Raw genomic sequence first — 23,015 nt, 5'->3', positions numbered from 1 at the left:
GTTGTTTAGATGTCAGGTTGTCCATGAGGCCCTGTCAGGAGCATTCTTTGCAGGTCCTTTGAGACTTTCAGCATTGATTTTATATTTTTGTAGCAGTGTTTCTGTGGCCATTGAACCTTTTGGCCAAGTAATTAACAGAATGAATTCAGTGAGGCCCACTACAGACATCCTTGTGATCTCTTACATCATCAGTGACATCATCGGTGACTCAGTGCAAGAGTATCAGCCGCCTTTTGTGCTCACCTCTCCAGTTTACAGTGAAAACAAACTTCAGGGAGTGATCCCAAAGAGGGAGTAAGATATAGGTGCAGCAGGAAATTGTTGGGGGGTGTGGAATGGGACTAAAAGGACTGTTCTTCAGTGCTGGTATGGCCTACTGTGCCATAATAAGATACGAATTCCACCTAACATGAAAGCAAAACTCGGCAAATCTTAAATAAAGCAGAGAAAGCTTGAAATACTCATCAAACAACATCTGTGTGAAGAAAGAAGAAGAGTTAATGTTCCAGGTGGATAATCTGAGCAAAACCTGTCCACCTGAAATTGTAACCTTGTTTTCTTCCCTCTTCATAAAAACAACTTTCCAGGCCACATCTATTTAAAATTCAACCTGGATCTATAAAATACAATCATGATCTAAAGTGAACAAGCATGCTCAGGTAGTTTTAGAGGGAATTACAAAATGTTGGAGGTGGGAATACATAGTTTTTTCCTGAGGTGTTGTAGTTGAGGTATAGAGAAGATTTATTATTAGTGGCAAGCATAATAAGAATAAAAGAATTGGAAGGAGGAGAATACTGTTTAACTTCTTATGCCTGCACTGTTGTTCAATATATCATGACTGATCAGGTAGGGTAGATAGGGTAGACAGTCAGAATCTTTTCCCAGTGTAGATTCGTCAAGTAACTGAGGGCATGCACTTAAGGTGAGGGGGTAAAGTTTAAAGAAGATGTGCGGAGCAAATTCTTTTTACACATTGGGGAATGCCGGGACAGGGTGCTAGAGAGATGCTGGAAGCAGACACAACGGTGACATTTAAGCAGCTGTTAAGTGGATACTTGAACATGCAGAGAATGGAAGGATATGAATCATGTGCAGGCAGAAGGGATTTAGATTAACTTGCCATCGTAGGATGAAGGGCTTCTTCCTGTGCTGTATGATGGATCTTTCATTTTAATCCCCTTATTTCTTCTGCTACCCTCTACTGTGTCTTAACAATGTAAGAGGAAAATGGTGTACCAGGAAGAAACCCTGGTGTAGTCACAGGCAGAAATAAGACGTTCCTACTTTTCTTACTCTAAAGCTTTGACAAGAAAGATCAACATTGGAGCCTCTGTACCAGTCTGTCATGCAACCAGTCAGTATGCTCTCCACCTTACAAATTTGCAAGTACAATATCTCCTCAAGATCCTAATAAAGTAGAACCACTGGCATTCCTGCTTCACGACTGCATTAATGTGTTAGAGCCAGCATTGATCCTCTGAGATGTTGATGCCGAGGAAGATAAAGCTGTTCATCCTTTCACCTCTGACCTCTTAGTGTGCAAGCTGGAGTGATCGAAACTGCACTTCCTGAAAAGGTAGTGGAAGCCAATTCAACCATTACCTCTGGATATTCACTTAAGGAGGTTAAAGGAGCAGGATGATAGGATCAATGATACTGAAGGCTCTTTCATTAACCCAGTTCATACATGATGACTTCATAGTCTCCGTGTGAATGTTATGATTTTCATACTTTAATAACCAAGTGAGGCTTCACCGTATTAGGAGCTGGAATGGGAATGTTGAGGGGGAGGGGTGGGGTGTCCAGCAATATTCAGTAACAGCTTCGGGAGCAATGTGCACTTTCATTTGGGTTCTCCATGCAATCACAAAACGAAAAGAAAGAGAGGCAGACTTACAGGGTCACCACACAATTGTGAGATGGGGGGAGGGGATGACAATGTAGATGCCACAAAGCAATCTGGCCTGGCTGGAGAATATCCGACTCAGCATGAGGAATTAAACATTTAGGATGGAGGTAAGGAGAAATCTTTAGAATTCTTAAACCCCGCCCCCCCCCCCCCCCCCCACGAATAGTTGACACACAGTTCCATAGTATAATTGTGTCACATACCAACAGACTCTTGGTCACTTGGAAAATGAGGAACACAAAAAAGTGGGAAATGATAAAGATCATCCGCAATCCCACTGGGTGGTGGAACAGGCCTGAGGAATCGCCTGCCTCTGCTTCTTCGGTCTTGCACGTGACAATACAGTACATTCCAGAATTAATCACCATGCATGCTCTTCACCATAAGGTCAATCTAAAATTTGGCCTCAGAAGAAGAGACTTTCCGCTACATTCCACCACCTGCTTCTGCAAAGTCTAGTCTGCACTGACAACAGCACCAACCCCTCTCAGGACATAGACATCACCGACAAGCCCAGCATCTCCTCCCCAGTCCTGCTCTGTCTATAAATGTAGTGGCTGCAGATCTGAAGCAACCTCAGAGAATGGGTAAGGTGAACCACACTCAGTCAGGAGACTGGGGTCACATACACACCATGTCATGAATGAACAATGGGTTTCCAACTGTAAGAGACTATGGTGGCCCAACAGTAAATTTTCTGGCTAGTCCATGAGCTCATGAAGATAAGAACACTTAAATTCAAAGGGTCAAAGGTACAATTTAATGTCAGAGAAATGTATACAATATATATCCTGAGGAGGGAGGAGAAGACAGTGGCGCGATGCAGTGCGTGCGGCCGCTCCGAATTGATATCGTATGTGTTAACTAGGATGCCGTGCACAATCCTGATTTGATGGAGACAGCCGCGAGAAGCACGGAGGAACATCTGGAGAAACTTCTGAAATGCCTGCTTCGCTGCCGCTGCTACTGTGCGATCAAGAATCTCTGGAGGGGAAGGCCCCAAATCCTCGGCTTTGCCTACTGCCTGTTGCCGGGGTCAGGGTCAAAGCACTCGGCAGAGATGGTGCTCGGTGCTCAGTGTCAGAGAGCTGGTCGGAAGCTCGAAGTTTTTGGATGGACTTGGAGTCGGACTGTGGTCGGGTGTTTCCAGGATGCTGCATCGATAAGTTTGCGGCGCTGGAGGCTCATGGCAGGAAGAGTTTTCTTCCTTCAACCACCTGCATGAGATGATGGGACTTTCAAGAGACTTTGAGACTTTTTACCGTGCCTATGGTCTGTTCCTCTATCCAATTACGGTATTGCTTTGCTCTGTTGTAACTATATGTTATAATTATGTGGTTTTTGTCAGTTTTTTCAGTCTTGATTTGTCTTTCTGTGATATCATTCTGCAGGAACAAATTGTATTTCTTAATGCATGCATTACTAAATAACAATAAAAGAGGACTGCATGTCTTCATAATCTAATCTAAAATGCTTTTTCTTTGCAACCATCCACGAAAACAGAGGAGTGCCCCAAAGAATGAATGACAGTTAAATGTCAGAGCCCCAAAGTCCCCCTCAGCCCCCCTCCCTCCTGCACAAAAAAATCATCGGCACCGACACCAAGCTCTCAAGCGCGAGCAAAGCAATAGCAAAGACACAGACTTGCAGTTACCCCAAAGACTTCGCGTTTCACCTGGTATTCGACATACCACAGGTTCTCTCTCTCTCTCTCCCTAATAAGGGAGGAAGAAGTGTCTCCATTTTCCCAGCGAGCAGGGAGACATAACAAACAACTCGCTGATTTACAATGTTAAAACTCCATTGCTTTGCTTTTTCTGAGCTCTGTGCCTGAAGATTGCAAAGATCCTGGGTCTTTAGCCACACAGTTGCAGATAACCCGTCACCCCTGATGACACACGTGTCTCCTGTCATGACACCAACCTTCGATCCGCCGGTTTCCAGAGCCCCGAGATCCTAGGCTTCCGAATCCGAGCCGGACTCTTAGGCCAAGCCTTTAGCGTGCCGAACAACAGCGGCCGATCATGGAACCCCGAGAGCGGGTGCCATTCCTGCAAAGAACCGTGGTCAGCGTGTAACTCCAGGTCAGGGTCTTCAAAAGAATGCTGAAAAGGAAAAATAGAAATTTAGTGCTTCTATTAGAAAACATAACGCCTGCTAATGAGTTGAAGAAGCGGGTTGGGGAGGGAAGGCAGAACACAAACCTTAGTTCTTACCGATTGGTCAACCCTGCTGTAAGCAAGGACAATTTACTGAGCGAAGGAAAGCAGCATCCATCATCAAGGACATGCTCTCTTTTCGCAGCAGCCATCAGGAAGCAAGTACAGGGCCCTCAGCACCCGCACCACCTGGTTCAGGAACAGTTATTCCTCTAGAACCATCAGGCTCCTGAACCAGAGGGGATAACTTCACTCACCCCATCACTGAACTGATCCCACAAACTATGGACTCATTTTCCAGGAATCTACAACTCATTTTCTCAATATTTGTTGCTTATTTATTTATTATTATTATTTTGTTTTTCCCTCATTTTGTATTTGCTCAGTTTGTTGTCTTTTGCATATTGGTTGTTATTCATCCTAATGGGAATGGCCTTGCATTGATTTGAAGCAACACACACAAAATGCTGTTAGAACTCAGCAGTTGAGGGAGCACCTATAGATAAGAGTAAACAGTTGATGTTTTGGGCAGAGACCTTTCATCAAGACTCATGGGGAAGACACCAGTTGTGAAGTCTACTCGCCCACTGGACCTGGACTTCCAAAGTCAAGAGAGTAAACTACCTCAGTGCAACATCTTTTCCACATTAAAAACTCTTCCACACAGGTTTCCCGTCATTGTCGGATACAACAGACATCCACCAGTAGTATGGTCGCGTTCTAATTTGTTCTGTATTTTATTTAAATACACAAATTGTTACTCAGTTAAAAAAGTAGTTTGTGTTTTTATACCCTTTTAACTATTTCCATGAAACCAGCAAATTGTGGCAGCTGCTTAATTGGGCCAAAATATACTGGTTCCGATGTGACCCAATTAACTAGAATCCACTATAACACTGAAAATTACAGTAAGTAGAGGATAAGTTATGTGATTCAATTTAACCTGAGCCAAATTCAGCAATTTAGTCCCTAGACATGATTGATAGCGAAACTATCCAATCATTTCCACTTTCTTCTATGAGTAGCATTGTCACAAGGCAATCATCTCAAATTCTCACAACGTGTTTGGAATCACACTCTCTGGATTACTATTCCAGGACTCCAGATCACTGACCTACTGATAATTAAAACAGCCCTGCATCAGCAGTGGTGAAGTGTGAAAGAATTGGCTACAATAATGTCCTTCGTGATCCTGTATAAATGCCAACAACAGGAATTCTGCAGATGCTGGAAATTCAAGCAACACACATCAAAGTTGCTGGTGAACGCAGCAGGCCAGGCAGCATCTGTAGGAAGAGGTGCAGTCGACGTTTCAGGCCGAGATTTTGACGAAGGGTCTCAGCCTGAAACGTCGACTGCACCTCTTCCTACAGATGCTGCCTGGCCTGCTGCGTTCACCAGCAACTTTGATGTGTGTTGCCTGTATAAATGCCACCTGGTTAAAGCTGCAAGTACCGCAGAAGACTCTCCTATTGAAGCACAAGTCAATTATGCAGTTTGCAATTGGGCTCAGGTCTTAGCAGGTTCTCAGTGACATAAATACCATTGCCTACTTGCAGTTGAAGTCAGCTGACCAGTGATTCAAGTCCCTGCAGATGATGCCTACGCATAAGATACCAGATGATGCCCAGATAGATTTGGAACTCACACGGTGAGACTAATGCATAATTCCATTAACCAGCTATGAATAGTGCCAGCTCTATACATTCAGGAGAACTCTTCACAAGGACTCCGCTGTCTGCAATGAGACATCACTAAGCTGCCCTAAGCTAACTTTGCTGCCCTGTATGTGACCGAGCTGACATTGTGCAGTCAGGAAGCAGCTTGTAATCGTTCCTAGGATTGGCGAGTTCATTGTTCCCTGCCTCAACGTGATCAACCTTGGGAATTCAGCGGAGGGCTAGACTTGTCAATCACTGCAGGCTGCAAAAACCAATGTATGGGATATGTACAAGTCACCTCAGAGGAAGACGCTTTCCACTATTAACATATGCCATCTTATTCCAGGTCTAGGTTGTAATGAACTCTTCTCAAGACACGGACATTATTGGTAAGCCCACCATCTCCTCCCCAACCCTATTCTGCTTATGAATATAACGGCTACAGATTTGAAGCAACCTGAGTTGACAGCTCAAGTCAAACATGTTCAGGCAGGGGACTGGAGTCACATACACGCCAGGTCACAAAAGGACAATGGGTTTCCATCCATCAAAGACAGTGGTGACATTGTTCCCAAAGTCAATGGCCCCTAATTCAGATGAAAATATATAAGTCTGAATCCAAGTTCATGTCACTCCTGTTGCTCAGGATCTCGATAGAGTGAAGAGCCTATTTCCATGCTATATCTCTCTATGACTCTTTGACTCTATGAATTGGGTGACCTAAAGATTGTAAGGAAGCTCCCCATATCAGAACTTATAAAATCCTGGGAATTTTCAAAAAAATTGCAGGTCAAATCAGGAGAGCACTCATGTGAGCACTTTGTAAATGGACTGTTTCAAAGCTAAATGATCTCTGATCAAGTACAGATCTTTTTTATTTCTCCATTGCCAAATTCCAAACCACAGCTTCAAGAGCAGGACAGAGGTTAACAATCCTGAAGTGAGTGCCTCAGCTCGGAAAACCTGGTCTTCCACTATGTAAAAGGTGCAAGTCAGGATACATATTTTGATGACAAATATACCTTGAAATTTGAGGGTCACAACAGAATACTCTCCATTTGCCTGGATTAGTGTAGTTCCAATTATACTTAAGTGTTGGCGCATGGCCAAGTGGTTAAGGCGTTCGTCTAGTGATCTGAAGGTCACTAGTTCGAGCCTTGGCTGAGGCAGCGTGTGTGTCCTTGAGCAAGGCAATTAACTACACATTGCTCTGCGATGACACCAGTGCCAAGCTGTATGGGTCCTAATGCCCTTCCCTTGGGCAACATTGGTGTCGTGGAGAGGGGAGACTTGCAGCATGGGCAACTGCCGGTCTTCCATACAACCTTGCCCAGGCCTGCGCCCTGGAAACCTTCCAAGGCGCAAATCCATGGTCTCACGAGACTAACGGATGCCTATATATATAAGTTTGACACCATCCAGGACTAAGCAGCCTGCTTGATTGGCATTCATTTCAGCACCTTAACAATCACATCCTCTCTCACCTATGTACAGTGGCTACAGGGTGCACCATCTAGAAAATATACCACCGCTGTTCTTCTCGGTTAATCTGACAGCACGTAGCCCTAGTTTCCTGTCAGTATTTGCTGTTAAGCTAATTGAATCAAATCATGGGATATTATACCATTTTGGTCAAGATCAGTGATGTGCAAAATAAAATTTGGAACTAAAGAAAAATGATGTCCCTCATCAAGTTTGGGCTTACAGAGGCACAACTAGTAGAGCTGTCTCACTGCTCCATTCTGTATGGAGTTTGCATGCATCCACACCTGGGTTTTCTCAAGGTCCTTCTGGTCTCTACTCATTACATATTCCGTATGACTTACTGCCAAAAATTGTTTAGTGGAAGTTGCAGGTGCTGATTAATCTGGTGCTTCAGTCACAGAGGGAAGAGGATCTTCTACTTGGCTCAGGACAGATATCTGATTAATAATGAAAGAATTTCCATTCACGTATTTATATAATACATTTCACAATTTTAGAACAGAGTTCAGCGCTGTAGATTACTCACAAAGTTGTCCCCTCTTGTGAAGTAGTGAGAAATGGCACAGAGAGCCAGAAGGTGGGAGCAACCAGATAATCTGTTTAGGACTGGGGTGAGCAGGTGTGATGTGTGGATATGTGGTGGCTGGAAATAATTAGGAGTGAACTGAGGGTATAAGTTAGTGTGCTGAGCAGGCTGTTGGGAGGAATGAGTGAAGCTGGTGCTTGAATATGGGACTGGTGAGTGGGGTGAACAGAGTGGCCGAGGGGCAGCTGGATATAGGAGCAATGTGCTGAGGGCAGAGAGATGGGAAGGGTGCGTAAGGGTGGATGAATATTGGTGAGGTGAGCGTGGGTGGTCTGGCTGTAGGGCTGGTGGGTGAGGGAGGGAGGGAGGGAGGGAGGGCTGAGTGTTGGGCTGGTGGGTGAGGGAGGGAGGGCTGAGTGTTGGGCTGGTGGGTGAGGGAGAGAGGGCTGAGTGTTGGCTGATGGGTGAGTGAGAGTTGAGTGTTGGGCTGATGGGTGAAGGAGGGCTGAGTGCTGGCTGATGGGTGAGTGAGGGCTGAGTGTTTGCTGATGGGTGAGTGAGGGTTGAGTGTTGGCTGATGGGTGAGGGTTGAGTGTTGGGCTGGTGGGTGAGGGAGGGCTGAGTGTTGGTTGGTGGGCGAGGGAGGGCTGAGTGTTGGGCTGGTGGGCGAGGGAGGGCTGAGTGTTGGGCTGGTGGGCGAGGGAGGGCTGAGTGTTGGCTGAGTGTTTGCTGATGGGTGAGTGAGGGTTGAGTGTTGGCTGATGGGTGAGAGTTGAGTGTTGGGCTGGTGGGTGAGGGAGAGAGGGCTGAGTGTTAGCTGATGGGTGAGGGTTGAGTGTTGGGCTGGTGGGCGAGGGAGGGCTGAGTGTTGGGCTGGTGGGCGAGGGAGGGCTGAGTGTTGGTTGGTGGGTGAGGGAGGGCTGAGTGTTGGCTGGTGGGTGAGGGAGGGCTGAGTGTTGGCTGGTGGGTGAGGGAGGGCTGAGTGTTGGGCTGGTGGGTGAGGGAGGGCTGAGTGTTGGGCTGGTGGGTGAGGGAGGGCTGAGTGTTGGGCTGGTGGGTGAGAGCGCTGGGAGTATAGGATGAGCAAACGCTGGAGTTGGATGTTGGTCGTGAGCTGGGCTTGGGTGATGGCAATGAGTCGAAGTTGGTAGATGGGATGAGCTGGGTGTTGTGACGAAACGCTGCTGAATTGTGTGTTGTTATGGGGCTGGGTGTTGGGACGTACTAGGTGTTGTGTTACACTTCCTGTTGTAGAGGCTAGGAGGACACAGCGCCCGTTTTCGCATTCACCTGCGGACTCAGAGAACACCTCGCAACGGCCCAGGAGCGCCGCCAATATGACCAGCCCGAGCTTGCCGACCTTTGCCCTGCTAGCCTGCCTGCTGTTGCTGCCGCTGCCCCGGGGCAGCAGGGTCGCCGTAGCTGAAGAATGCCAGCGCCACTTCGAGCTGGGTCGGGAAGACTTCGTCCTGGATACAGACAATTCTGTGGCGGCGGGCGCCACCTTCCTGAGTTCGCCCAACGTGAACCGCGCCCGCGACTGTCTGCGGCTCTGCTGCCGCCTCCGAGACTGTAATGTGGTCCTGCTGGAGGACATGGCCGGCCAGTCCACGGTCGAGCCCATGTACCGGACCATCAAGGGCTGCTTCCTCTTCAACTGCCTCTACAACAAGGACTACGTCTGCCGGTTCTTCAGGAGGGCTGGTTTCAGCAACTTCATCCTCGGGGATGTCTACAAAGAGTACCTGAAGCCCAGGTCACCTGAAAAAGGTAACCGAACTCGCTGCTTCCACCCCCCCCCCCGCCGCCGCCGCCGCCGCCGCCACCGCCACATTGCTCCTTCCTCCCCCCTCCCCGTCAACCCAGTCTCGCCTCTCATGCGTCTCCCCACCCCACGTCTCTCCTCCCCATCAGACTCTTGGTTCCCTCCACCCCCGGTCGGTCACTCCCTCCCACCCACCACCCTGTCACCCCATTTTCTCCATCCCCTGTCTCTCCTTCCCTCCGACTCTCTGGCACCCCCACCCCGTCACCCCAGTCATTCCTCCCACTGTGTCCCCTCCCTTCCAACTCTCCGCCCCCACACCCCCCGCCACTCCCTCCTACCTAACACCACGTCAACCCGACCCTCCTTCCACCCAGTCTCCTCCCCGCGACTCTCCGTCCCCACCAGCCACGTCACTCCCCCGCCCCGCTGTCTCCATCCCAGACCCGTCCCAATGTCCACCCACCCACTGTTTCTTCGTCCCCCCCACCTTCATCACTCCTTCCCGTCTACCACCCTATCTCCCCAATCACTCCACCCCTCTTGCTCTCTGTCCCTCCACCCCCTCCCTTCACTCCTTTCCAATTCCCCCCCACACCCCTCAACCCTTCCTGTTCATCCTATCCCTCCCTTCCCCCGTCATTGCAGTCCCCACACCCCTGTCTTGCTGTCCCCCTCCACCATCTCGCTGTACCACCCCTCTCCCTGTCTGTCTGTACCCCCACCCCTGTCTCTCTGTACCCCCTACCCCCTACCCCCTCACTCCTTCCTATTCCTCCCTACCCTCCTGTCACCCCAGTTACTCCTCCCTCCATCTCTCATCTCTCCTCCCCCATCCCTGTTACTCCCTCCAGTCACTCTGTCCCCCTCATAGCCCATCTCTCCATTCCCACCCCCCAAGCCTCAACTTTTCTTCTAAATCCCCGTCTCTACGCACCCCTCTAACTCCTGTCCGTCTTCCTTCACCCTCCCAAACCCCCGCCTCCCCATCTCTCTGACCCCCATCCTAAATCTGCTGTCAGCCCTGTATCTCCTACCCTCACCCTCTCATTTCCTCATTTCCCTCGTCTCTCACTTCCTTGTTCCTCCTTCCACCTGGCTTTTCACTTCCTTGCCCCCCTCCCTCCATAAGTACTGCCTGACTTGCATTGGCTTCCTCCAGCATCGGATGTGTTTCGGTCAAGCTTTCCAACAGCTGCAGAATCTCTTTTGTGCAGTCAATCAAGTGTTTTTGAATTGTGCTCTCAATTGTGTGACTGGATATAACAGAACAAATTTTCATGCAGGAAGATTCCACTTGTAGCATTGACAAATGATCTGATAACATTGTTTGAGGGGTAAACGGATGGAAGAACCTTGGAGCAAAAAAAAACCTCCTCCAATGCAGGGTCTCAATGCGAAATGTCAACCAAGCCTCTGTCTCCTTCCAGTAATTTGGATTTTTTTTGCTGAGACGTAAAATGTTGGGCAGCACACCAGAAGCTGTTGTCCTTGAAATGGTGCCTTTGGATCTTCTAAATGATATTTCTAATCGTGTCCAAGATATCCTGAAGTGGGAGGGTGAGGAGCCAGAGGTCGTGGTACATATAGGTACCAATGACATAGGTAGGAAAAGGGATGAGGTCCTGAAAGGAGAATATAGGGAGCTAGGAAGGGAGTTGAGAAAAAGGACCGCAAAGGTAGTAATCTCGGGATTACTGCCTGTGCCACGCGACAGTGAGAGTAGGAATGCGGTGAGGTGGAGGATAAATGCGTGGCTGAGGGATTGGAGCAGGGGGCAGGGATTCAAGTTTTTGGATCATTGGAACCTCTTTTGGCGCAGGCATGACCTGTACAAAAAGGACGGGTTGCACTTGAATCCTAGGGGGACCAATATCCCGGCAGGGAGATTAGCGGGGGCTACTGAGGTGACTTTAAACTAGAATGGTTGGGGGGTGGGAATCAAATTAAAGAGGCTAGGCGTGAGGAGGTTAGTTCACTACAGGGGGATGGGAACCAGTGCAGAGAGGCAGAGGGGTGTAAAGTGAGGGTAGAAACAAAAAGTACTATGGAGAAAAGTAAAAGTGGCAGGCTGACAAATCCAGGGCAAGCATTAAAAAGGGCCACTTTTCAGCATAATTGTATAAGGGCTAAGAGAGTTGTAAAAGAGCGCCTGAAGGCTTTGTGTGTCAATGCAAGGAGCATTCGTAATAAGGTGGATGAATTGAAAGTGCAGATTGTTATTAATGATTATGATATAGTTGGGATCACAGAGACATGGCTCCAGGGTGACCAGGGATGGGAGCTCAACGTTCAGGGATATTCAATATTCAGAAGGGATAGACATGAAGGAAGGGGAGGTGGGGTGGCGTTGCTGGTTAAAGAAGAGATTAACGCAATAGAAAGGAAGGACATAAGCCGGGAAGATGTGGAATCGATATGGGTAGAGCTGCGTAACACTAAGGGGCAGAAGACGCTGGTGGGAGTTGTGTACAGGCCACCTAACAGTAGTAGTGAGGTCGGAGATGGTATTAAACAGGAAATTAGAAATGTGTGCAATAAAGGAACAGCAGTTATAATGAGTGACTTCAATCTACATGTAGATTGGGTGAACCAAATTGATAAAGGTGCTGAGGAAGAGGATTTCTTGGAACGTATGCGGGATGGTTTTTTGAACCAACATGTCGAGGAACCGACTAGAGAGCAGGCTATTCTGGACTGGGTTTTGAGCAATGAGGAAGGGTTAATTAGCAATCTTGTCGTGAGAGGCCCCTTGGGTAAGAGTGACCATAATATGGTGGAATTCTTCATTAAGATGGAGAGTGACATAGTTAATTCAGAAACAAAGGTTCTGAACTTAAAGAGGGGTAACTTTGAAGGTATGAGATGTGAATTAGCTAAGATAGACTGGCAAATGACACTTAAAGGATTGACGGTGGATATGCAATGGCAAGCATTTAAAGGTTGCATGGATGGACTGCAACAAATGTTCATCCCAGTTTGGCAAAAGAATAAATCAAGGAAGGTGGTGCACCCGTGGCTGACAAGAGAAATTAGGGATAGTATCAATTCCAAAGAAGCAGCATACAAATTAGCCAGAGAAAGTGGCTCACCTGAGGACTGGGAGAAATTCAGAGTTCAGCAGAGGAGGACAAAGGGCTTAATTAGGAAGGGGAAAAAAGATTATGAGAGAAAACTGGCAGGCAACATAAAAACCGACTGTAAAAGCTTTTATAGATATGTAAAAAGGAAAAGACTGGTAAAGACAAATGTAGGTCCCCTGCAGGCAGAAACAGGTGAGTTGATTATGGGGAGCAAGGACATGGCAGACCAATTGAATAATTACTTTGGTTCTGTCTTCACTAAGGAGGACATAAATAATCTTCCAGAAATAGTAGGGGACAGAGGGTCCAGTGAGATGCAGGAACTGAGCGAAATACATGTTAGTAGGGAAGTGGTGTTAGGTAAATTGAAGGGATTGAAGGCAGATAAATCCCCAGGGCCAGATGGTCTGCATCCCAGGGTGCTTAAGGAAGTAGCCCAAGAAATAATGGATGCATTAGTGATAATTTTTCAAAACTCGTTAGATTCTGGACTAGTTCCTGAGGATTGGAGGGTGGCTAATGTAACTCCACTTTTTAAAAAAGGAGGGAGAGAGAAACCGGGGAATTATAGAGCGGTTAGCCTAACGTCGGTGGTGGAGAAAGTGCTGGAGTCAGTTATCAAGGATGTGATAACAGCACATTTGGAAAGTGGTGAAATGATCGGACAAAGTCAGCATGGATTTGTGAAAGGAAAATCATGTCTGACGAATCTCATAGAATTTTTTGAGGATGTAACTAGTAGAGTGGATAGGGGAGAACCAGTGGATGTGGTATATTTGAATTTTCAGAAGGCTTTTGACAAGGTCCCACACAGGAGATTAGTGTGCAAACTTAAAGCACACGGTATTGGGGGTAAGGTATTGGTGTGGGTGGAGAGTTGGTTAGCAGACAGGAAGCAAAGAGTGGGAATAAACGGGACCTTTTCAGAATGGCAGGCGGTGACTAGTGGGGTACCGCAAGGCTCAGTGCTGGGACCCCAGTTGTTTACAATATATATTAATGACTTGGATGAGGGAATTAAATGCAGCATCTCCAAGTTTGCGGATGACACGAAGCTGGGTAGCAGTGTTAGCTGTGAGGAGGATGCTAAGAGGATGCAGGGTGACTTGGATAGGTTGGGTGAGTGGGCAAATTCATGGCAGATGCAATTTAATGTGGATAAATGTGAAGTTATCCACTTTGGTAGCAAAAATAGGAAAACAGATTATTATCTGAATGGTGGCCGATTAGGAAAAGAGGAGGTGCAACGTGACCTGGGTGTCATTATACACCAATCATTGAAAGTGGGCATGCAGGTACAGCAGGCGGTGAAAAAGGCGAATGGTATGCTGGCATTTATAGCGAGACGATTTGAGTACAGGAGCAGGGAGGTACTACTGCAGTTGTACAAGGCCTTGGTGAGACCGCACCTGGAGTATTGTGTGCAGTTTTGGTCCCCTAATCTGAGGAAAGACATCCTTGCCATAGAGGGAGTACAGAGAAGGTTCACCAGATTGATTCCTGGGATGGCAGGACTTTCATATGAAGAAAGAATGGATGAACTGGGCTTGTACTCGTTGGAATTTAGAAGATTGAGGGGGGATCTGATTGAAACGTATAAGATCCTAAAGGGATTGGACAGGCTAGATGCAGGAAGATTGTTCCCGATGTTGGGGTTGTCCAGAACGAGGGGTCACAGTTTGAGGATAGAGGGGAAGCCTTTTAGGACCGAGATTAGGAAAAACTTCTTCACACAGAGAGTGGTGAATCTGTGGAATTCTCTGCCACAGGAAACAGTTGAGGCCAGTTCATTGGCTATATTTAAGAGGGAGTTAGATATGGCCCTTGTGGCTACGGGGGTCAGGGGGTATGGAGGGAAGGCTGGGGCGGTGTTCTGAGTTGGATGATCAGCCATGATCATAATAAATGGCGGTGCAGGCTCGAAGGGCCGAATGGCCTACTCCTGCACCTATTTTCTATGTTTCTATGTTTCTAAGATCAGAAGCTGCAGATGCTAGAAATCTGAAATATAAAAAGGAAATGTTGGAAACACACAACAGATCAATCAGCAAATGTGGAAAAAGAAGGAGAAAATGTTTGCAGAGCTCACATGGTAGTTGGGTTCCTTGGGTTTCTCTTCGTTCACCAGAGGGGGTAAATTATAGCCATGATGCTGCAAATTGTTTTTTTGTTTTGTTCCATATTCCTGTATCTGCTGTCTCGTGTGTCTCTCGTAAAATGCACTTACAGTATGTTCACTATGGATGTCACCTCAGAGCAGAGTCTCGGCACTGTGTTATGAACCAGTCCTGATGTGAGGTTGTGACCTGAATCGTCGACAATTCCTTTTCTCCCACTGATGCTGCTTGACCTGCTGAGTTCCTCTAGCAGATTGTTTGGTATGACTTGTTTTGTGGACGAATCAGTGAAGGATGGGCATTGAAGAAGCACGGTGGTTGAGATGTGTGGAACTTTGCATAAGAGAATGAATAAGCTGCAGGGAAGTTAAAGTGAGGTTGAAAGGCTCTCGAGGATTTGATACACTGGAAGCCAGAATGGACTTAATGTCTGAATGACCTCCTGGCTTATAATAAGTGGTCCTGGCCAGGTTTTTGATTTAAAGTAAATGTAAAGAATGAAATGAAAGAACAGAAAATGTTGTAAATTCTCAGCAAGTCAGGCAGCACCTTTGGAAACAGAGACCGTTAACACTTCAGGTTTTATTTCAGATACCCAGAATCAGTAGCTTATTGTGACTTTTCAACAACTGTAAAGCATGGCCTTGTCCTGTGAGTCTTTAGCCTTTGGTTAATTCTTAACTCCCTCCTACACATGTGGATGAAAGGTGCAAAAGGTGAATAGTATATTTTGAAAAACGCATTTTGCTTATGAGACACATTAAAGCTAACCTCTTGTGAGCTTGGTTGCCTCTCAGTTTCAGTCAAGCCAGGGTTGCCAGTAAAAACAGCTTAGTGTGGTAATTATTAATGTGCAAAAATCATTTACTTAATGTAGCACAGCTATACTCCTGCAGTGAAATGTCTCTGCCATCCCAATGACATGTACAAGCTATGTGAGTGGATAGTAATTGACAAGTGAAGGTTTAGGTTGCTAAAGATCTGTACGTGCAGGCAGTAACAAGGAGTTCTGTGAAAAGCTTCAAGGACAAGCACAACTACTTCCTGTCTTTCAATTAGCTAATCAGTGAATGATATCTAAATGGTGTCAGCAAAGTCCATTAACTCTTCAATATGTGGACAATGCTATCACATCCTCTGGACGGTCCTAAAGTGATGCAGAGCCAAGGAAGAACTGATAGTTTGTAATTTGGCAGCCAATTTGTGCATTGTAAAATCCCATACACAGAAACAAATTCATGATCCAAGACACTTTTTGTGAGTTGATTTGATGTGGTAAATGCTGTACAGATTGCGCCTGTCTCTTTTCTGAAATTGTTTCGATCTCCAGTTGAAATGATCCATCAGTCAATCGTTCAAAGGTGTGACCTGCAATGTTTCTCTATATGGGCTGGATTGAGTTGGACACAGCTCATGCCTTGCATGAAAATAATGAATTATTGTTCAAACAGAGCTTACGTGTGACAGTTGACAAACAGGTTGAGATAGAATAGGACAACAAACACGAGAAAATGCTGGAAATCCAAAGCAACACATACAAAATGCTGGAGGAACTCAACAGGCCGGGCAGCATCAATGAAAAAGAGCAAACAACAGACATTGTTGGGCCAAGACCCTTCTTCAGTCCTGATGAAGAGTCTCTGCCAGAATCATTACTCTTTTCTATAGATGCTGCTTGGCCTGCTGAGTTCCTCCAGCAGGATAGAACAGGAAACTGTTCTATCACATTCAAATGAATTGGACTGCATTAGATTAGATTAGATTATGAGGACACGCAGTCTTCTTTTATTGTCATTTAGTTATGCATGCATTAGGAAATGATGCAGTGATTTTCCAGAATGATATCACAGAAACACATGACAAACCGACTTAAAAACTGACAAAAACCACATAATTATAACATATAGTTACAACAGTGCAAAGCAATACCATAATTTGATAAGAACAGACCATGGGCATGGTAAAAGTCTCAAAGTCTCTCAAAAGTCCCATCATCTCACGCAGACGGTGAACCTCCAGCGCTGCAAACTTGCTGATGCAGCATCCTGGAAGCATCCGACCACAGTCCGACTCCGGGTCTGTCCGAAAACTCCGAGCCTCCGACCAGCTGTCCGACACCGAGCACTGAGCACCATCTCTGCCGAGCGCTTCGACTCCGGCCACGGCAATAGGCAAAGCCGAGGATTTGGGGCCTTCCCCTCTGGTGATCCTCAATCACACAGTAGCAGTGGCAGCCCAGCCCCCCCAGCTCAGGGTAATATACTGCATATTGTCCTTGAATTTATTCGTGTGTCCGCATCTGATCTCCAGTGCCTTCTACATTTCTCCAATCTAGATGGATGTGGAATTATGTAATGTATTGATGTGAAAATGCTAGAAAAGCTTGCAGGTCAGGCAGCATCTGTGGAGAAAGAAACAAACAATTTATCAGATCTGTGACTTTTCGTTGGGAAACTCGCAAATTTCTACAGATGTACTGTGGAGAGCATTCTAACTGGCTGCATCACTGTCTAGCATGGAGGGCTACTGCACAGGATCAAAATAAGCTGCAGAGAGTTGTAAACCTAGTCATCTACATCAAGGTCACTAGCCTCCGTAGCACCCAGAACATCTTCAAGGAGGGATGCCTCAGAAAGACAGCATCCATCACCAAGGACCCACATACTCAACGATTCAGGAACTGCTTCTTCCCCTCTGCCATCTGATTTTTGAATGGACATTAAACCCATGAACCCTACCTCACTACTTTTCTTTTAATTTCCACTTTTGCACTACTTATTTAATTTAACATATACAGTGGTATGCCAAAGTTTGGGCACCCCTGGTCAAAATTCCTGTTACTGTAAATAGTTAAGTGAGTAGAAGATGAACTGATCTCCAAAAGTCATTAAGTTAAAGGTGAAACATTCTTTTCAACGTTTTAAGCAAGATTAGTGTATCATTTTTGTTTTGTACAGTTTTAGAGTGGAAAAAAAGGAAAGAAGCGCCGTGCAGAAGTCTGGGCACCCCAAGAGATCTGAGCTCTCAGATAACTTTTACCAAGGTCTCAGACCTTAATTAGCTTGTTAGGGCTATGGCTTGTTCACAGTCATTGTTAGGAAAGGCCAGGTGATGCAAATTTCAAAGCTTTATGAATACCCTGACTCCTCAAACCTTGTCCCATCAATCAGCAGCCATGAGCTCCTCTAAGCAGCTGCCTAGCACTCTGAAAATTAAAATAAATGATGCCCACAAAGCAGGAGAAGGTTATAAGAAGATAGCAAAGCGTTTTCAGATAGTCGTTTTCTCAGTTCGTAATGTAATTAAGAAATGGCAGTTAACAGGAACGGTGGAGGTCAAGTTGAGGTCTGGAAGACCAAGAAAACCTTCTGAGAGAACTGCTCGTAGGATTGCTAGAAAGGCAAATCAAAACCCCCGTTTGACTGCAAAAGACCTGCAGGAAGATTTAGCAGACTCTGGAGTGGTGGTGCACTGTTCTACTGTGCAGCAACACCTGCACAAATATGACTTTCATGGAAGAGGCATCAGAAGAAAACCTTTCCTATGTCCTCACCACAAAATGCAGCGTCTGAAGTTTGCAAAGGAATATCTAAATAAGCCTGATGCGTTTTGGAAACAAGTCCTGTGGACTGATGAAGTTAAAATAGAACTTTTTGGCCACAATGAGCAAAAGTATGTTTGGAGAAAAAAGGGTACAGAATTTCACGAAAAGAACACCTCTCCAACTGTTAAGCATGGGGGTGGATCAATCATGCTTTGGGCTTGTGTTGCAGCCAGTGGCACGGGGAACACTTCACTGGTAGAGGGAAGAATGAATTCAATTAAATACCAGCAAATTCTGGAAGCAAACATCACATCATATTTTAAAAAAAGCTGAAGATGAAAAGAGGATGGCTTCTACAACAGGATAATGAACCTAAACACACCTCAAAATCCACAGTGGACTACCTCAAGAGGTGCAAGCTGAAGGTTTTGCCATGGCCCTCACAGTCCCCTGACCTAAACATCATCGAAAATCTGTGGATAGACCTCAAAAGAGAAGTGCATGCACAACGGCCCAAGAATCTCACAGAACTAGAAACCTTTTGCAAGGGAGAATAGGCGAAAATCCCCCAAACAAGAACTGAAAGACTCTTAGCTGGCTACAGAAAGCATTTACAAGCTGTGATACTTGCCAAGGGGGGTGTTACTAAGTACTGACCATGCAGGGTGCCCAAACTTTTGCTTCGGGCCCTTTTCCTTTTTTGTTATTTTGAAACTGTAAAAGATGGAAATAAAAAAGTAATCTTGCTTTAAATATTAGAGAAATGTGTCAACTTTAACTTTATGCCTTTTGGAAATCAGGTCATCTTTTACTCGCTTAGTGACTCGCAGTAATAGAAATTTTGACCAAACTTTTGCATGCCACTGTACATCTTTTTTGTAATTCACAGTATTTTTCCCTATTATTATGTATTGCATTGTACTGCTGCTGCAAAGACACCAAATTTCACAACATATGCTGACGATATTAAACCTGATTCTCATTCTAAATGTACAGAACTAACTGGGTGCTTTGTACAGAACAGCTATCTGGTCACCAGTGTGTTCCAGCACATTGTGTCTCAATGCACTCATTTTGTCTCTGCTTGGATTGTTATGTGGCAAAACTTGCTTCAGGGGATTTTCACTATCTTGTTTCTGGTTGAACTTCTGCCAGACCCTGTGAAGGTGCAAGCTTCTAATCAGGTGGCTTCTTTCATTGAGTTAGTATTCCAAAAAGTATCACTGCTTATCACAGAATGAATTAGTGTTGATATTAGTCACACAGAAATCACATATTTTTGTTACCTTCCCTAATTCTTTCCTGAATACACTAATGTGAGTTATTAAGAAATTATTTTGCCATAAAATAACCAAGTAACAGTTTAATCCTAATCTTCTCCCAGCATTCGTATATTTTGTTTTCTTGTAGGAGCAGATGGATGATTAATTCTGAGTATCTGTTGGTTAGTTACGATCACGGGCTAAAGAAAGACACATAGAAGCTGTTTATGTTTACGTAAAGCTTTAACCAACCATTGGTGAAGAGAGCCTACCTTCTCAGCAGAACCAGACGTGAAAAATGTAGACCTCACCAGTAATACCTACATATTGAGATGCACGTAGAAATAATAAAGAATCTAAATAAATGAATGACGCATTGAAATAGCTGAAAAAATAATTGAAAGGTTAAGCAACACACACACAATGCTGGAGGAACTCAGCAAGCCAGGCAGCATTTATGGAAAAGAGTACAGTTGACATTTTGGGCCGAGACTCCTCGGCAGGACTCTTTTCCATAGATCCTCCAGCATTTTGTGTGTGTGTTGCTTGCACTGCCAGCATCTGCAGGTTTTCTCTTGTTTGTAATTTAAAGGTTAATTTCAGTTTACCAAAGCTAACCTGTACCTTTCCCAAAACACATCCCACAGAGCGCTTGCATTGATCAGGTTATGACCTTCTTTCGACCAGATTTGTAGTACTGCACTCTGTTCTGGGTCTGTGCTATAATATAGGTACAGAACTGAAGAAAGTTAGAAGGAATTGCCAGAGGAGATGACAGGGCAGTGGCACAGCAGGTGATGTTTCTACTGTGGTCCAGTGACCTGGGTTCAATCTGTGTTCTCTCTGTGACTGCTGAGGTTCCCCCTCCTCTGCCACCTCATCATCCCAAACCTTAAGAGGTTCTGGTTGATGTTAAATTACCACTAATATAAGTGGATGGTGGAGGAAGAAGGGTGGAGTTGATGTGCACACAAAGAGAATAGGTTATGTGGGAATTAAGTTGGTCAGTGGGACTGCTCTGAGACCTGGTGTGAATGGTAAGAGCTGCCAGGCTTTGACTAAGTATTCATGAAAGAATAATGATTTATTTCCACCGGCCGGGGTAAATTTGAAGGGGGTCTTGCAAATGTTGATGCATCCTGGTGTCTTGAACCCTTTGGGACGGTAGAGGGTGGAGATTTGGAAGGTGTTGTTGAAGAAACATTGGCAGGTTGTGGAGTGCATTTTGGAAGCGATGCACTCTAATAGGCTTCTCGGGTGTTGGAGGGAGTTAACGTGTCATGTGGAGAATGGGTTGTGAATCCTGATGGTATTGAGCTTCTGGAAGGATAATGCAGCCCCTTTGAGCAAATGGGGTGGCTTCACACAGCCAGGATGGTCAGCCTATGACATGCAGTTATGGCCATGGGTTTATTTATTTAAAGTTACAAAACAGTAACAGGCCCTTCTGGCCCAATGGGCCAGTGCCAGCTAATTACACCTATGTGATTACGACCCGATGTTGGTAGAAAGCTGAGCACCCATGTGGTCATGGAGAACATACAAACTCCTTACAGTCAGTGACTGAATTGAACCTGGCCTAACCCCAACCCTAATAGCATTACACTAACTGCTATACTACCATGCTGCCCGTGGCCACTCTAGTTAAACTTAGAGCTAACGATGAGGGAATTCAGCTATACTAATGCCATTGAATGCCAAAGTGGTTTAGACTTTATTGGTGATTGTCACGGCTGGTTGTTTATTGTTTTGGTCTTGTATAAGTGCTTTGTTACCCAAGGAATGGCACTGTTATCTCGGGGTAGAGATGAAGGACTGCCAATAAGCTCATCCATTTCCCCTTTATGAAGGAATGAACCCAGTCAGTGAACTGCTTTCCACCTATTTCCTGTAAGTTATTTTACCAAGGCTCATTGATGCCACATTTGATCAGCTGCTATCTTGGTGTCAAGTGGATTTCTCATTTCATCTTTTGGATTCACCTCTTTGGATGAAAGCTGTAATGGAGCATTAACTTGCATTAGTAATCAGTTTCGTTGCGTATGTGTTGTTTGATGGCAACCTTCATAGATTGTGGTGTCATTCCCTAGACTGGCTTTTAACAAACTTTTTGTGATCACAACTTTCCATGTTGCTACGTAACTGCAGTATGTTGTAACTGCATTGGAACATTGTGACTAAGATCTAGACTAGTTCAGTAACACACAGTTTTCATAGTTAAACTGCATTTTATCTGGCCTCTTTGCCTCCATGGCTGCTTCTTGGTATCATGGAGTGAGTCAAATTGACTAAAATGCTTTCAGAGGAAGATTGACATGTGTTTCTGCCAGTGATCTTTGAATATGAGGAGATAGCTCCAGCAGCCTAAGTTTGATTCTGATCTCTGGTGCTTTTCTCTCTGTGACTAATTTCTTTCCCCTGGTGTGCTCTGGTTTCTCCCACATCCCAAGGTCGTGCAGCTTGTTTGTTTATGGATGTGAGTGGGGGCTGTGGGAAGGATGAGCAACCGAACTATGACCCCGTGGTTCAGGGAGCCATTCAAAGGTGAAGGGGAGAGAAGAGAAATGTAGTTGTCATTGGGAATTGTATGGTTGGGGCAATAGATGCAATTCTGTACTGCAAGCATCAAGAGTCCCAAAGGCTGTGTTGTTTGCCTGGTGCCCAGGATCAGAATATCTCACCTGACCTGAGAAGGGATTTGCATTGGGGGGGGGAAAGATTCGCTTTATGTGATCCATGAGGATAAATGTCACAGACAGAACAAAGAAAGAGGTTCTGCTGAGGCAACTTGAGCAGCTAGGGACTAAATTAAAATGCAGGAGCAGAAAGGTGGTAATGTCTGGATTTGTTACCCGAGCCACGTGTGTGATGGTACAGGGCTAATAAGATTGGAGAGCTGAACGCGTGGCTCAAAGATTGGTGTGGGAGAAGTGGGTTTGAATTTGTAGGACACTGGCAGCAGTATTGAGGAAGGAGGAAACTTTTGATGAAGCAGGCTCCACGAGCCACGCTGGGACCAGGGTCCTGGCAAATCGCGTAACTAGGGCTGTCGATAGGGCTTTAAGCTAAATAGTAGAGAGGTGGGTTCAACAACCTGGAAAGTATGGATACTCCACATGGAATATTGTGAACAGTTTTAGGCCCCATATCTAAGAATGGATGTGCTGGCATTGGTGAGGGTCCAAAGGCTTCTCGCCAACGCCAGCACATTGGTCACAGGAACAAAGGGGTTAATGTATGAGGAGTGTTTGATGGCTCTGGGCCTGTATTCGCTGGAGTTTAGAATAACGAAAGGGGTGGGGGATTTAATTGAAATCTATAGATAATTGACAGTCTATAGATAATTGAAATCTATAGATAATTGACAGTCTATAGATAATTGAAATCTATAGATAATTGAGTGGACATGGAGAGGGTGTTTCCAATACTGGGACGGTCTAGGACCAAAGGGCACAGACTCAGAATGCAAGAATGTCCGTCTAGAACAGACATGATGAGAAA

At 45.6% G+C, this 23,015-nt stretch overlaps 1 protein-coding gene across 1 annotated transcript in view; it reads left to right on the top strand.

Moving 5' to 3' along the window:
- The first annotated feature begins 7,770 nt into the window (after positions 1-7,770).
- The window catches only part of LOC140201411 (kunitz-type protease inhibitor 1-like), an 81,518-nt gene continuing 66,273 nt past the window's right edge, over positions 7,771-23,015 (top strand). Inside the window, exons 1-2 of the mRNA XM_072265479.1 lie at positions 7,771-7,794; positions 8,998-9,513. Of these exons, the coding sequence (XP_072121580.1) occupies positions 9,081-9,513 (433 nt within the window). The 5' untranslated portion in view covers positions 7,771-7,794; positions 8,998-9,080. The remainder of the gene's footprint in view (positions 7,795-8,997; positions 9,514-23,015) is intronic.

This window comes from Mobula birostris, chromosome 1, assembly GCF_030028105.1.
Source record: "Mobula birostris isolate sMobBir1 chromosome 1, sMobBir1.hap1, whole genome shotgun sequence".
Classification (NCBI taxonomy): domain Eukaryota; kingdom Metazoa; phylum Chordata; class Chondrichthyes; order Myliobatiformes; family Myliobatidae; genus Mobula; species Mobula birostris.
Note: the sequence above shows the minus strand (reverse complement) of the source record. Positions and strands in the feature narration are given on the sequence as shown.